At 44.9% G+C, this 17,179-nt stretch overlaps 1 protein-coding gene across 1 annotated transcript in view; it reads right to left on the reverse strand.

The window, feature by feature from the left end:
- Window positions 1-17,179, reverse strand: part of LOC126291820 (uncharacterized) — a 126,643-nt gene that overhangs the window by 43,690 nt on the left and 65,774 nt on the right. The window contains exon 6 of the mRNA XM_049985521.1: window positions 7,805-8,016. Coding sequence (XP_049841478.1) covers window positions 7,805-8,016 — 212 coding nt within the window. The remainder of the gene's footprint in view (window positions 1-7,804; window positions 8,017-17,179) is intronic.

Here is a 17,179-nt window from a genome sequence, read left to right on the forward strand (position 1 = left end):
ATAGTATTGAAATAGTTCCCTAGGTATCATGTATAAAAATCAGCATTCAGACTGTAGGTAAACTTACGTCATTTTTTCACGAACTTGAAAGCGTCCTGGCAGCAATTACCGCTGACGGAAATTATCTGGCACTATTGATTATTAATTTTTAATGATATTGTGTAGCATATTCATAAAATTCAGCACTTACACTTAAAAGTAGCCAATGTTATTATGTGCGTCTCGCACCTGGTACCTTTAGAAGTAGTTCTAACAATAGTGGACACCAGAAGATACTGAGGAAGATCCCAGCAGTGCGTTTGAAACGTCGATCATTTTAAAAGAAATATGACGCGACCTAATAACTCAGAAGATTTTAAATTATACGTTGTTGTTGTTGTTGTTGTTGTTGTTGTCTTCAGCCCAGAGATTGGTTTGATGTAGCTCTCGATGCTAATCTATCCTGTGCGAGCTTCTTCATGTCTGAATAACTACTGCAAGCTACATCCTTCTGACTCTGCTTAGTGTATTCATCTCTTGGTCTCCCTCTACGATTTTTACCCTCCACGCTGCCCTCCAATACTAAATTGGTTTTCCCTTGATGCCGCAGAACGTGTCCTATCAACCTATCCCTTCTTATAGTCATGTTGTGCCACACATTCCTCTTCTCCCCAATTCTATTCAGTTCAAAACGGCTCTGAGCACTATGAGACTTAACTGCTGAGGTCATCAGTCCCCTAGAACTTAGAAGTACTTAAGCCTAACTAACCAAAGGACATTACACACATCCATGCCCGAGGCAGGATTCGAACCTGCGACCGTAGCGGTCGCGCGGGTCCAGACTGGAGCACCTAGAACCGCTCGGTAACTTCGGCACTCTCTATTCAGTACCTCCTCATTATTTATGTGTTCTACCTATCTAATCTTCAGCATTCTTCTGTAGCACCATATTTCGAAAACTTCTGGTCTCTTGTTGTCTAAACTATTTATCGTCCATGTTTGACTTCAATACATGACACCGCTCCATACAGATAATTTCAGAAAAGACTTCTTGACACTTCAATCTATATTTGATGTTAACAAGCGCTTTCCTTGCCGTTGCCAGTCTTCGCTGTATATCCTCTCTACTTCGACGATCATCAGTTATTTTGCTCCCCAAATAGCAAACCTCATCTACTACTTTACGTGTCTCAGTTCCGAATCTAATTCCCTCAGCATCAACTCATTTAATTCGATTGTAGGTATGCCTTCAGAATACATACAAACACTACTCTGTACTACAAATTTCTGAGTGTAAGTAACGTCCGGCGACCCTGGGATATTGCGCTAGAAGAAATCACAGGACGGAGTCTCCAAAAAACACTGACAAAATTTGTGACGTTCAGAGATATTTTCTGAGTATTTTGGCAGAATGTACCCGGTCTTCTGTGGCTTCTCTTTCTTACGGTTCGCCTGAATAAAGTAGAAGGTTGCCTGCACGTATTTACCTGCGTGGTCTCGGCGAAACATATGTAAATTCCAGCCTGTGAGTTTCGTAGAGATTACGGATATTCTTGTTCCCTGACACCAGCGACTGAAGGAAAAATAATGGAAGAAGGTATGCATCGATAGGTCACACAGCACACTGCAACCAGCTCCTTATGAAGTCATATAAGTAACATTACAACGAAGGACTGAGGCAAGGAAGGACTTGAGACTGGACTGTGATTGGAATACATAATCGAGAAAATATCAACCACATCAGCAATGAACAGCGACAGAAATTAGTGTTCCCGTCGAAACAGCTGCAGAGTGAAAGGTAGCGAAAGTGTCTACTGCAATTTTTTTAAACTTTCACTTGTGAATGTAATGCGCTTTTCTAGCAGGACTTAACGTTTAATGATCGATTAGAACAAGACAGAGTAATTATGTTGTAAGTGGTTAGGCAGTGTACTGTCAGAGAGGTATAAACCAATACATTTACGCAAGTGAATCAGACCTGCCATACTTGCAGCGGAGACTACGGGAGGGTGGTGCATGCGTCGATCAACCGCGCCGCGCTGCGGACACACCAGGAACCGCGTTATCGGCCGTGGAATGTCACTGGCTGCGCAGCGGCTGGTCACCGCCAGAGCCAGTGGGAGCCAGTTTCCCGTGGCATATGGAGCTCCGTCCGTGTCCGAAACATTGTTAGCACGCTGCGACAGCATGTACGTCAACCGTTTGTGCAACTGACGTAGTATGATCGAGGGTGTGCAGTGGGCCTGCGGGAGGCCGGGTGGTTGTGCTGCACAATACCAGAAGTTGCACGTCCCTCTTTGAGCTGGGTCTGGACAGTTGTGACGCACAGATGGACGCCGAGACCGTCGCATCCTACCAAGTGCCTTACTGGACCACACCATCACTTCACTACAACTTATAGACACTGTTGGTGCAGGACTATCAGCGAGAACCATTCACAACTGTCTCCACAAAGCAAGGTCCTGTGTTCTGTAAGGGCGTCTGTCGCTCACGCCACAATACCGTTCACCCCGCCTACAGTAGCGTTGCGATAACGAATGGAGACATGTCGTCTTCAGCAATGAGAGTCGCTTCTGCCTCTGAGCCAATGATTGCCACACGCATGTGTGTTGTTGTACAGGCGAAAGCCAAAATTAGGAGTGTATATGACAGACCTGCAAAGGACCAACGCCCAACATCATGATGTGGGGAGCAATATCATACACTGGCTGTACTCCTCTGGTTATTCTTAAGGGAACACTGAACAGTGCATGGTACATTCAAACCATCAACCAACCATCATGCTACCGTTCATATACTGGTAAGGGAGTGTGCTTTTCCAACAGGACAATGCACGTCCACGTGTACCATGTGGCAACTAACATGTTCTTGAAGATGTACATCAAGTACCCAGGCGAGCACATTCCACAGATCTGTCCCCCATAGAGCATGTATGGCCGGCCACGGTAGTCGTGCACTTCTAGGCGCTGCAGTCCGGAACCACGGGACTGCTACGGTCACAGGTTCGAATCCTGCCTCGGGCATGGATGTGTGTGATATCCTTATGTTAGCTAGGTTTAAGTACTTCTAAGTTCTAGTGGACAGATGACCTAAGATGTTAAGTCCCATAGTGCTCAGAGCCATTTGAACCATTTTTGAATGTAATCTTACACAATCTGCATGAGTGGCATGAACCCTGGCCCAATTGAGGGACCAGGTGGAAATTGGATGGCAGGCCATTCCTCTATGATAGTCTCCATGGTAGAATTGCAGCCTGCATTGCTTCAAAAATTGGAAATTTGTGGTGAGTTTCTGTAGGATAAAACTGCTGAGGTCATCGGTCCATGGGCTTATGCACTACTTAATCGAACTTAAACTGACTTATGCTAAGGACAATACACACACCCGTGCCCGAGGGATGACTCGAACATCTGACATGGGGGAGTCCTGCAAACTGTGGGAAGACACCTCAGACTGCATGGCTACCCCTCATGACTATTTCTGCAAAATGGAGGGAATACACAGTGCTAGCAGTGACATTGTGCACGTGCTGTAGACTGTGCTCATATGCGTATGGCTTTGTCTGTGTGTTGTATATGTGCCCAAGAATTTGTCAATAAAATTTCCCCCTGATGGGGCGATGAATTCTTGGTGTTCGTTTTTCATTTCCCAGGAGTGTATTATATATAAGTTTTAGTCTTTACAAACAAAATGAGTGGCCAAGTTTAGAGTTCGGATCTGATCACCATAATGGAATCAGTTCAGCAGCAGCACAGTACTGGAATATGGCAGTGACAAAGGCCGTGCAATCATATGCATGAGTGTGGCCTAACCTCCCTTCAGTCACACTCCCACCTCCACCTATGTGGCCTAACCCTCGCCAGGGCAGTGAGCTGTCAGTTAGCTACATGCACTGTGCTGCTGTCACAGCAAGTTTCAGGATGGCTATGGCAATTGCAACCAAGGCTTCCCCTTCACTGTGCATGCCCATCATAACATACAGCCTGGCATCTTATGCCTGCCCATCTCGTTTGCTTGCAATGCATTAATGGAGATGTGTTAAAATGATTCTTTGCCACGATTACATATTGTACTGAATTTTACTCAGTCTTGTTACAGAGTATCAGCATTTGTGAGAATATTAATAAGAGTTTATCCTGTGCAGTCAACTGCTCAGTTAGAAATCGAAGTATTATTCAGTAAGAAAATAATAACTATGAGGGGTATCACACATACATCATACATTGAAGCGCCGAAGAAATTGGTATAGGCATGTGTATTCAAAAACAATGTAAAAGCGCAGAATACAGTGCTGCAAGACAAGTGTATGGTGCAGTTGTTAGATCAGTTACTGCTGCTATAATGGTAGTTTACCAAGCTTCAACTGAGTTTGAACGTGGTGTTATAGTCAGCGTACGTGCGATAGGACACAGCATCTTCATGGCACTGGTGAAGTGGAAATTTTGCTGCTGTTATAATGGTAGGTTATCAAGCTTCAACTGAGTTTGAATGTTGGTGCACATGCGATGAGACACAGCATCTCCAAGGCACTGGTGAAGTGGTAATTATCCTGTACGACCATTTCAAGAGTGTCCTGACAATATCAGGAATCCTGTGAAACCCTGTGAAACATCAAATCTCTTCAATTGCTGATGCCAGAAAAAGGTTCGACATAACAGAAGTGCAACCATTCCACAGATTGCTTTAGATTTCAATGCTGGGCGATCAGCAAGTGTCAACATGGGAACGATTCAACGAAACATCATCGATATGGGCTTTTGCAGCCGAATATCCTTTTGTGTATGCTTGATGACTGCCTGGGACCACCACCACTGTCGCTGGAATGTTGGTGAGTGGTAACATGTTGCCTGGTTGGACGAGTCTCATTTCAAATTGTATCGAGTGGATGGATGTGTATGGGTATGGAGAGAGTCTCATGAATCCATGGGCCCTGCATGTCAGCATGGGACTTTTCAAGCTGGTGGTGGCTCTGTAGTGATGTGGTGTGTGTGCATTTGGAGCGATATGTGACCCCTGATATATCTAGATATGACTCTGACTGGTGGCATGTATAGAAGCATCCTGTCTCATAACCTGCATTCACTCATGTCCATTGTGTATTGCGATGGACTTGGACAATTCCAGCAGGACAATGCGACACCCCATACGTCCAAAATGGCTACAGAGTGGCTCAAGGAACACTCTTCTGAGTTTAAACACTTCCGCTCGCCACCAAACTCAGCAGACATAAACATTTTTGAGCATATCTGGGATGCCTTGCAACGTGCTGTTCAGAAGAATTATCCACCCCCTCGTCCTCTGATACATTTATGGAAAGCGCTGCAGCACTACTTCAGACATCAGTTGAGTCCATGCCACATCCTGTTGCAACACTTCCACATGCTCATGGAGGCCCTACACAATATTCAGCAGGTCTACCAGTTTCTATGGCTCTTCAGTGTACATGAAAAGTTTAGAACACCACACTAAATACAATGTAAACAAAAAAATTAGTTCGTCTGCAGCTGTTGTGTTACAGAAATCAATCATTGTTTTGAAAATGAGCCCTATATTGAGTGTGAAAAGCTACATGTACTAAATTTTTGAGTGTTTAAATAAGATAAAAAGAAAGCATGTTTTTGTGAAACAAATGTCACAGATGCACAGTTTCCCTCCCTAGCAGTCCATGAAGTTTTTGACACTAGTGATGTTCAGAGATTGTGCTCAAAATGCCATGCAGTAATTAATGCTTTAGAGATTTCGCTTACCTCCTACGTGAGGGAGACAAGGTGATAGATCTATGGACACCGGCAGACACTCCAGATGAGATGTTTGACTGTTAGGGTGAGGCTGCAGCCATTATTCATGAAAAACACATTTGTTTACAGGGTGTTAAACAATCGTTAGCACTCAACTACTGGTTCAGCGTTATTGCATACCAACGACATTTTCAGCAGCTTATTTAAAACAACATTCATCATGTGGGGGTTTGAAGGTCGTTTCTGAACATGACTAGCATCGAGTCCACTGACCACTGTTTCAGTGCACTTGTAACATCTGTGTCATATGAAAAACTATATATATATATATATATATATATATATATATATATATATATATATATATATATATATTACATCCTCTGTAATGAAACAGGCAATAATATGTCGAAATCAAGTACACTCATGCTCATAAATTAAGGGTAATTGCAGAATGTGGTGTCAAACAACGTGGCACTACACAAAACTGGCACTAATGGCATAGCCACATAGGGAAAACACATGACACAGATCTGGAAGTCCACAGTATTGGTGATAAGTTGAGGAAACCGCCCTGAAACACATGTGCTACAAAACAGCACTGTTTCCTGCACATGTACCCAACATCAATATGGGATATGATTACCATGCACACATACACAGGCGGCACAATGGGTTGGTATAATTTGGATCAGGTGGTCGAGCAGCTCCTGGGGTATAGCCTCTCATTCTTGCACCACTAACTGTCAGAGCTCCTGAAGTGTCCTTGGGGTTTGAAGGCATGCAGCGATACATCCACCGAGAGAATCCCAGATGTGCTCGATGTTTAGTTCTGGAGAACAAGCAGGCCATTCCATATGCCTGATATCTTCTGTTTCAAGGTACTCCTCCACGGCGGCAACTCGGTGGGGCAGTGAGTTATCATCCATCAGGAGGAAGATGGGACCCACTGCATCCCTGTAAAGGAGAACATACTAGTGCAAAAGGACATCCCGATCACCTGACCTGTTACAGTTCCTCTGTCAGAGACATGCAGGAGTGTACATGGACCAATCATAATCCCACCCAACACCACCAAACCTCGATCTCCATACAGGTCCCTTTCAAGGACATTAAGGGATTGGTATCTGGTTCCTGGTTCATGCCAGATGAAAACCTGGAAAGATTCACTGTTCAGATTATACCTGGACTCGCCGTTGAACATAACCTGGGACCACTGTTCCAATGACCGTGTACTGTGTCCTTGACACCAGGCTTTACGGGCTCTCCTGTGACCAGGGTTCAGTGAAATGCAGGTCTCCAGGTGAATAAACCATGTCTATTCAGTCGTCTGTAGACTGTGTGTCTGGAGACAACTGTTCCAGTGACTACAGTAAGGTTCTAAGAAAGGCTACCTGCAGTACTCTGTGGCCACCTACGAGCACTGATGGTGAGATATCGGTCTTCATGTGGTGTTGTACACTGTGGACGTCCAGTACTGTAGCGCCTGGACACGTTTCCTGTCTGCTGGAATCGTTGCCGTAATCATGGGATCACGTTTTGTGGCACACGGAGGGCCCGTGCTACGACCTGCTGTGTTTGACCAGCCTCCAGTCGCCCTAGTATTCTACTCCTCTTAACATCTTCAATATGTGTTGCTTAAGCCATTTTAAGCACACAGTCACCATTAGCACGTCTGAAAACGTCTCCGCACTTAGTCGCTGCACCATACTCTGACATGCACCAACACACCTCTGCATATGTGGGCTGCTACCAGCGCCACCGTGCGACGACCGCAAGTCAAATGCACCGCATGGCCATACCCTGAGGTGACATAAACCCGAAAACCGCCCATGTATCAGCATTATCCTTAATTTATGACCATGAGTGTAGTTGTATTGTAACAGATGCAGATAGAGAGTTGGCAACCGACCGAGAAACGGAATTTGAAAACAACAGCTGTGATGACATTGCGTGACACAGAGAATTGCGGAAGATCTAAAATTGGATATTGAGATGGATATTTGAACCTCACTCTTCGAATAAGAATACTGTGGTCAGACATCAGTGCATAACCATTAAGTGGATGAGTTCAATATTGAACTTACCCACAACAGCGTCGGTAGGTACTCCAAATTGTTGCTTGAAGGTCGATTCCATCATATACCACCTAGTATAATAGAAGGCATACAGTGCATCAGCGAGGCCGAACATTTGTGATGCCTCCGACTGCCGTTCCTCGCATAGCGCACTGAAGTCTTCTCTAAAGAAAAGGAACTTTGGCTGGTAGTAGAGCAGGTTATCATTCAACAGCGGCCGCCTGTAACACATAAGCTGCAATGTTAAAAATCATCCAAACGTGGTGTGTGCAAAAATGTAAAAATACGCAGCATGGACTGCCACTCAGCAGTGAATTACAAACATTCTGGTAGTTCAAAACTGCGTACTGGACTGGAATTCGAATCTGTTATCTTTACATTCTTTAAAAAAAGAATAAGAACACACCAAACAGCTGCAATGTAATTGGTTCTTTACTATTTTTGCACATCCAGATTTCAGTTAAGATACAAACAGCCACCTTCACTGCATTTGAGTGAGATATTGATTTTAACTATTTCTTGCAGGACATTCACTCTGTACTTGTTTATCTTTTGAACTGGTTTCAGATGTAAATTGGAGACAATGAACAGCAGAATTGCAACACTTGCCTCAGAATCTTATCTTCAAATAAGAATTTCATGTGGTATTCATGTTAATGGTAGGAATGATTTATTCAAATTTACTATAGATATAGACTACACTTTATACATATGTTACGTACACAACTTTCCCACTAGAGCGCGCCCTGCTAAGCACAACAGTGCAGGCGCAGCGCTCATTCGTCTCCGCACTACGAGATGGCGCTGCCTTATAGACGGACCAAATCCTGCTTCCACCGATCTGTGTATTAATATGTAACGCAACCAATGAGATTGCTGCTAATGTAAAACCTTTTCTCCTCGCGGATCACACTCGCGCAGTGGTACCTGAACGCTCGAGGTATTATAACGAGTGTACAGACCTCTGATTAGTCAGTCTGCATTAGTCTGCACCAGTCTTTACCAGTCTGAATTAGTCTGTACCAGTCTATAGTCAAGTTTCAGTCTGCTCCTAATAAGATCATCATATTCCTGTAAATAGCCATGAAGATAAATGTATAGGCACTTTGTCAAGTATCAGAGATATGTGAGAATAAGATTAACGTACCAAGACCAAAGGAACTTCAGATTGCCAATTGTAAATATCATCCATAATCAAGTTACGTAAGAATCATGCTTGTTATTATTTTAATAAATGTGTGTGAAAATTAATCAAGTTCTGAAACCTCCTGGCAGATTAAAACTGTGTGCCCGACCGAGACTCGAACTCGGGACCTTTGCCTTTCACGGGCAAGTGCTCTACCATCTGAGCTACCGAAGCATGACTCACGCTCGGTACTCACAGCTTTACTTCTGCTAGTATCAAGTTCTGTTTAAAGTTGGTCACCGTCAATCTGCTACCCTAAGCGTGCAATTGGCATTTCTATTGTCTGACGTAACGGCAGAAGATAAACACGCCATGATAAGACCACGAGACATATTGCTGATACTCGCCAACTTCGTTAGAGCGACAAGTCAAATAATCTGATGGTGTGTGTACCGAAGGTCTTACAGTACGCACACCTCAACATACTAAAATTAACATGTGATGTACAAGACACATTGAGCTAGCCAGACACGAATCAAGACTCGCTCTCGGATCTTTACCTCCACCTGTTTCTCATCTCCTACCTTCCAACCATCAAAAAAGTTCTCCTGCATACCCTGTGGGAGTAGCACTCCTACAAGAAAGGATTCCGCACTGAAATGGGCTCGATAATTGCTTTATGAATGAATTTTCTTTACGTAGCAGAGTCCCCATCCTGCGCACGGTTCTAATCTACCAGACACTTCTGTCTCTGGATTAACTAATGGGATAGCTGTAATAATTTTACTTATCGAGACTAGTAGGGCAGCTGAAAGCAGAATTTTCACAGAAAGATGATGTCTATAGAGAAACGTGAATGTGTCGTCAAAGTGTTCCACTTGTTCTGTCCCCTGCAGCTAATCCAGCGGTTGAGGGCAGCTTAAGGCGCTCAGTCCGGAACCGCGCGACTGCTACGGTCGCAGGTTTGAATCCTGCCTCAGGCATGGATGTGTGTGATGTCCTTAGGTTAGTTGGGTTTAAGTAGTTCTAAGTTCTAGGGGACTGATGACCACAGCAGTTAAGTCCCATAGTGCTCAGAGCCATTTGAACCATTTTTTTGTTGAGGGTAGCGCGAAATGGTGACTTAAGGTTTTTCGAGCCCACTTTTGCATCTCCTAAAAATGTGTGTTTGTCCCACAACATGCGTTTCGTTTTACTCAGTTAGACCACTATCACTGGTTACATTTTCACAATAAAGTTTCCGCTTACTTCAGGAAGTGCCGACGGCGTGCACATTTATCACACTTGAATGTTTGACCTATTTGCACCTTGATGTGCAAGAATACATATTTACTGACATTAAATACAATGTAATAACGCACCTCTGTTGCACACAAATGTTTTTTTACCTCATTCTGAACAATTCGCTGGGACGTCTCTTATTTGACAGCGCAAGATACCATAGCGTAAATTTTGATGTGGTCCTAAGATCAGCGTTTTGTACATCAATTCGATGCGCATGTATCAAGTACATCTTATGATGAGAATTGAAGGCTCAAAATCGATCTTGGAGTCTTAAAATAAAGAGTATTTAATTCCAGTGCGAGAAAATTTGTTTCCTAATTAATCTACTACTGCATTCCCCATACGCCTAACAACGGTGGAAACTTTACATACTGCCACATGACATGCATAACAACTCGTACTCCTCGTAGAGTGGTCTTTGGTTATCATTGTTATTTGAGCGCAGCATCGTCAATTAAAGGATGAAGATGCCTGATAACGAATTCCGTTTTTCCTAGGTCCCAAGGGCAGGCAGCGCCTCCCCTTGGCTCTCAGGAAGAGCAAAAAATATTACGTAGTCAGGTGTTTTTCTTCGGAGAAAATGATTTAAAATCCAGTATTACGCAGGTTTTTAACGGGGTTGGAACTAACAAAACTTCAATGGCTACCTAGAAGTTACCATTCGTCTTCCAGAATACTCGTATTAAAAATACTTGATCCCCCTCCCAGCTTATCCCACCCTACAAACTATCGTACGGGCGCTCTTGCTGGATCCCCAGTTACACCGGGAAGCAATCCTTTCCAATACATATGATGTCATCGTGCTGAGGCTCACAAATCATTTGCATGTACTGTATCGAAGTTGCAGGCTTCTCTGCTTAGATGTACAGGACAACATCTTCACCTGTGAAGCGGTGATATTCATCTTTTACGTGCCTCCGATGGAGAAAGTACGTGCATAATGACAATTGTCTGAATAATCATTATATGGAGATTTGGTTGGGGGTGAATTTCGGGAAAGGGATGCTTTTAACGTAATGGGAAGACTCTTTCCCTAAGGCAACGAAACAACGCATTTAAGTGTAGGCATGAGATGAGCATAAAATTGCACTAAAAATGTGTAAAAAAAGGCATTGAAAGTTACGAACAATTTGCCAGTCTACTACATACCAGAAACGAAACAATATTCACTACTGTAGTCAATTTAAGAGCATGTGCATTGGTACACAAAGTGTCAAGTCAACAGAAGATGCAATAAATACTCGCCACAGGAAATTGTAGTGTCCAGATGATCTCTACAAATGCGTAGCAGACTACTACCATGGGGAAAAAATCGTGTCAATGTGCGTGCAAAAGGCAGTCCTCAGGCGTCAGTGTGTGATCCATACTTTTGGCTTGTAGCACTGGAGACATTACTACAGATGTCATGCAATTGCAGTAATTAATTGGACTGGTGCAATTTACAGATGATCAGCTATAAATGGTGATACGTGCACCATAGAAGATATGCAAAATGATGCTCTGTCTTATACAGATGGACGGTATCAAAGCTCCACCATTGCTGGTTCAGCTCTGTGCCTGATGATTCATCTCCGATTTTCGACATTATACTGACATCGAACTGACAGCAAACACACTAAGTTATGCCACCTCCTCAGATGTTTCACCTACACTCTCCTTATGTTTCTTCTCCGATAATCTCCCTCTCTTCGTCATCTTCACTATTATTTTACCACTCACAAGCTTGAATTTTGCAGCTTCTTTGCCACTGCCCCTGTCAACTGCTCCAACGCCATCACTGGCACCTTCACAGTCGCCACCAACGTCGCTAACTCAGTCACCAGCACCATCACCAACTCCAGAACCGCGACAGGCCCAATCGCCGGCAAAACTACCAGTGGCAGGAGTTCCAACCTTATCCGCCACCATTGTACTGACATTACCACCGTCACAAACTCCTGTTAACGTCCTTATCTACATCCAACTAGCGCCACCCATTACCCCACAAGCTTCATGCAGACAGTCAAGATCGCACCAATGAAGTAGAGCACATGAACACTTAACCTCCATTCCAAATAAAACCAAACCACAAAAGACTTCACTAAAGTTCTGAACGTGAAAGCAATAATTCCCCTCAACTGTCCTCATACAATCTACCCACCTTCACTTTTCAATTCAATTCTCTGAGCACTCATATCTTTATGCCCACTCCTCAACAGAATATCCGTGCCTTCACTCCACAACACTATCTGCATGTCTCCACATAACCTGCAGTAAACCAATAACCAACTCTCAGTACCTTACCCGTGGTGTGGAGTAGCGAACCATCAATCCCCACATGATAATATGTTGTGGAGTAGCAACTGGATTCTACAAAAACATCCCCAGTTGGTTGCAAATCATGTTCAATCACCTTTCTGAACACTTTATCCTGACCATGTGTTTTACCAGCCTAACAGTCACCACTCCTAATGTATCTCTCTGAGTCGTTCTATGCCATATAATTACTTTAATAACACTGACCAATCCTTCCCCAACTATACTATTGTAGCTGACCTGTGTTTCCACGTCAGTTTCCATGTCCTTTGAGCTGTGGCGGGATCGGCGCCAGTAATATCTCTGACATGAGGACGATCGATTTCCTAGTGCAGTGGTTTGTCTTTGGGCTTGGGCCGGTTCGAGATATAAGGGAGTGCCGACCGCGAGGAAAGGAGAGGACAAAACGCTTGAGAACGGAACGCGGTGGTTGTCACATGGTTGTACTGGAGACGGCGGGAGTTGGCCGACACTGTGCATTCTCCAGCAACCTCGTGAGCTGTGGATGTGCCTGCTTACTTGGAGGGGCACGCTGTTATGGTCTTGCGAAGTGATGGTCTGGCATCTTGGCGAAATCATCCCAGTATCAAGACACCCAGTTAAGTACGCCTGTTACAAAGAGCGCTTAGTTAACTGTGATTGTGATCGCTCTTGGTAAAGTATGACGTTGCACGACATGTGATGTGATGCTTGATCGATTTCATTTGAGGCCTCCTACTAAGCGTGTGCTCTGCTTCCGCATAATACAGATGCATTTGCAGATATGTGTCATTTAGTTCTAGTGAGCGCCGATTCTTGTGAGCCAGTGCATTTCCCTCTCTTGGTAATTGTTTATCAAGTACTGTTTTACTTAAAGGAAGCACTCGCTAGTGAAATTAGTTGTTGATTAGCCTTGATTTTATAATTTACTGAACAATCTGAAATGTTAAAGTTAAATACAGTTTTCTTCCTCCTGTTGTCGGGTGTGGTCTATGTTTCAGTGAGTTGAGGCAGTGGGCAACCGAAACACAGGGCTTCCCTTTAGATTGCAAGTTTGTCTTGCGGGCGGTGGACTTCGCCTGAGCTCGTGTGTTCCTCTTTGGTAGCGTTTGATTGGTTCACATTTTGGCAGCCTACTCGACGTGGGGTTGCAGACAGAGCCACGTCTTGGTTTGAAGTTAAGTATTATGTCTGTAAGTCGGTTCCACCGTTCGTGGTTAAACTTCGACCTTACAAGCTTGGATCTTGCTTCTGTTGTTACACATTTATCATTGCACAGAGTTGTTTGTTAGTCAGCCTCAGTGGCTTCTGCCAATTTTGGTGGGAAATCGTGGGCTATTTGTAATTTTAATTGAAAGTGTCTTAAATAATGTGTCTTAACCAGAGTTGCTTGTTAAAGTTTTTTACAACTTGCTTATAATTTATGTAATGAATGTCTCTTAAATAATCTTGCCTGAGTGGCAAATTTTAAGTGATATTATTGTGATTAATTAATAAATCCATTGGAACTGAAATGTTCACTTTATTGGGTCAGCCCTTCCAACCCCTTAAGATTTAAAGGTTAAACAAACAGGTGTTTAGTCACTAGGTGCCAATCTTAATTGTGGGTATCAACTGACAACGTTCGTTTCAGAAGACGTAGTCCACTTCATCGATACATCCATCCCCAAAGTGATTCCTCAGCCAACCACCTCAGACGCATAACTGCACAAGTCTTTCATCCAATTCGAAGCAATCCTCACTCAGTCCAATCGTTCATCCTAATCCACATTTTTCAGCTCCATAGGCATTCCACACAACCCAGTTAAATAATCCAAGAACACTGCTGCAAGATCTGGGATACCTACTGGGAGCTTATCCATACATACAGAGGAAGCAACCTGGTCTCTTCCACACTACCAATATATCTTCAACACTTCTTCCATGGCCCCATATGTTCACTGCTCAAGAGGCAATTCCATTGTCCTCTCGCGAGCAACTTCCCATATTTATGCTGTATGCTGTGAACAGATTAATACATATCAGTCGCTTCAAGAAAACGTAAAAACTATGGCTATCCTCTCTCTATCTTCTGCTGACACCGTCCCATTTCTTATTTAATCATCATCGCTGCTTAGACTTTCCCTTCGTCTATTAAGATTAACATGACTAGGAAATTGATTCCAATATCTGGGCTAGAGGCGCTGCTACACGGTATTAGCGTTATTACTCCTGGAGGTGACTATCCCTTTTGTCTCGTCTACAGGACATGCTCAGTTTTCTTGTCAGGTACCACAGGTTTCCACACATCATAGTTTCCACAAATTATGAAAACTTCAGAAGTGTGTAGGATCATCGGTACTTTCTCTAGCCAAAGCTGTAACACCGTTCTTTGTGATGCCTTGATTCACTCATCTGATGCGTAACATGTGGCATACCTGAAGACAAAACACGAATAAAAAAATCGAAGACTTAATGGCATCACACACCTGCAAATGACTAGTTTCTGTAACCATCTTCTTCACTGTTGTCTACGAATCATTTTTTTTTACTCCATACGCAATTAGATGACCCCAGTAGTTTCTGCAACAGTAAGGAATACTTCCCTGGGAAAAGAGAGGAATATACACTGATGAGCCACTACATTATGAACACCTGCTTGATAGCTTGATGAACCACCTTTGTAGAGCAATATGTTATGATGACGATGAACGAATCATCACCAACGTGAATGACTTGTGGCCAATGCTAAATAGTAAATACTCCGTCTTCAGGCCACAAGTGACCCATCGGGACCATCCGACCGCCGTATCATCCTCAGATGAGGACGTAGATACGAGTGGCGTATGGTCAGCACACTGCTCTCCCGGTCGTTATGATGGTTTTCTTTGACCGGAGCCGCTACTATTTGGTCGAGTAGTTCCTCAATTGGCATCACGAGGCTGAGTGCTCCCCGAAAAATGACAACAGCGCACGGCGGCCCGGATGGTTACCCACCCAAGTGCCGACCACACCCAACAGCGCTTAACTTAGGTGATCTGATGGGAACCGGTGTATCCACTACGGCAAAGTCGTTGCCCCAGTGCTAAATAGAAACATACAAATCTCTTCTCTGCATATACAGCAGGTTTGTCAGTGAAGTCGATCAGGAGCTAGCAGCATGGTCTGGGCTGCAACGACTAAAATAATTAGAAGTCGTTGGTAGAAAATAACATTAAGTGGTGGCACAGGAGTGTTCATAGTCAGGAGGAATATTATTACAGACAGAGAGCTGTAGAGGCATCACATAGACCACACTTTAACTAAGCGCCTTGTTAGAGGTTGTTTCCTATCAGCTGAAGGCTATACTACTTTCCTACTTGACGTCCAGAGTAAGAGTGTCCGAGCGTACTCTAGAGACTTGTTGCAAGCCCCGGAGTGGCGCTGGTCTCGACTCGCGGGTTCAGCGACACTGCTACGGACCGCGGTCGATAATTGTAACCCCTGACAAGTGTAGTATCGAACGTTGATACCACACAATACATCACTGATACTGTGTATCATCGACTCGATGGTAGATTTGTGGAGCTACACTCCTGGAAACGGAAAAAAGAACACATTGACACCGGTGTGTCAGACCCACCATACTTGCTCCAGACACTGCGAGAGGGCTGTACAAGCAATGATCACACGCACGGCACAGCGGACACACCAGGAACCGCGGTGTTGGCCGTCGAATGGCGCTAGCTGCGCAGCATTTGTGCACCGCCGCCGTCAGTGTCAGCCAGTTTGCCGTGGCATACGGAGCTCCATCGCAGTCTTTAACACTGGTAGCATGCCGCGACAGCGTGGACGTGAACCGTATGTGCAGTTGACGGACTTTGAGCGAGGGCGTATAGTGGGCATGCGGGAGGCCGGGTGGACGTACCGTCGAATTGCTCAACACGTGGGGCGTGAGGTCTCCACAGTACATCGATGTTGTCGCCAGTGGTCGGCGGAAGGTGCACGTGCCCGTCGACCTGGGACCGGACCGCAGCGACGCACGCATGCACGCCAAGACCGTAGGATCCTACGCAGTGCCGTAGGGGACCGCACCGCCACTTCCCAGCAAATTAGGGACACTGTTGCTCCTGGGGTATCGGCGAGGACCATTCGCAACCGTCTCCATGAAGCTGGGCTACGGTCCCGCACACCGTTAGGCCGTCTTCCGCTCACGCCCCAACATCGTGCAGCCCGCCTCCAGTGGTGTCGCGACAGGCGTGAATGGAGGGACGAATGGACACGTGTCGTCTTCAGCGATGAGAGTCGCTTCTGCCTTGGTGCCAATGATGGTCGTATGCGTGTTTGGCACCGTGCAGGTGAGCGCCACAATCAGAACTGCATACGACCGAGGCACACAGGGCCAACACCCGGCATCATGGTGCAGGGAGCGATCTCCTACACTGGCCGTACACCTCTGGTGATCGTCGAGGGGACACTGAATAGTGCACGGTACATCCAAACCGTCATCGAACCCATAGTTCTACCATTCCTAGACCGGCAAGGGAACTTGCTGTTCCAACAGGACAATGCACGTCCGCATGTATTCCGTGCTACCCAACGTGCTCTAGAAGGTGTAAGTCAACTACCCTGGCCAGCAAGATCTCCGGATCTGTCCCATGTTTGGGACTGGATGAAGCGTCGTCTCACGCGGTCTGTACGTCCAGCACGAACGATGGTCCAAGTGAGGCTCCAGGTGGAAA

Source organism: Schistocerca gregaria, chromosome 9, assembly GCF_023897955.1.
Source record: "Schistocerca gregaria isolate iqSchGreg1 chromosome 9, iqSchGreg1.2, whole genome shotgun sequence".
Lineage (NCBI taxonomy): Eukaryota > Metazoa > Arthropoda > Insecta > Orthoptera > Acrididae > Schistocerca > Schistocerca gregaria.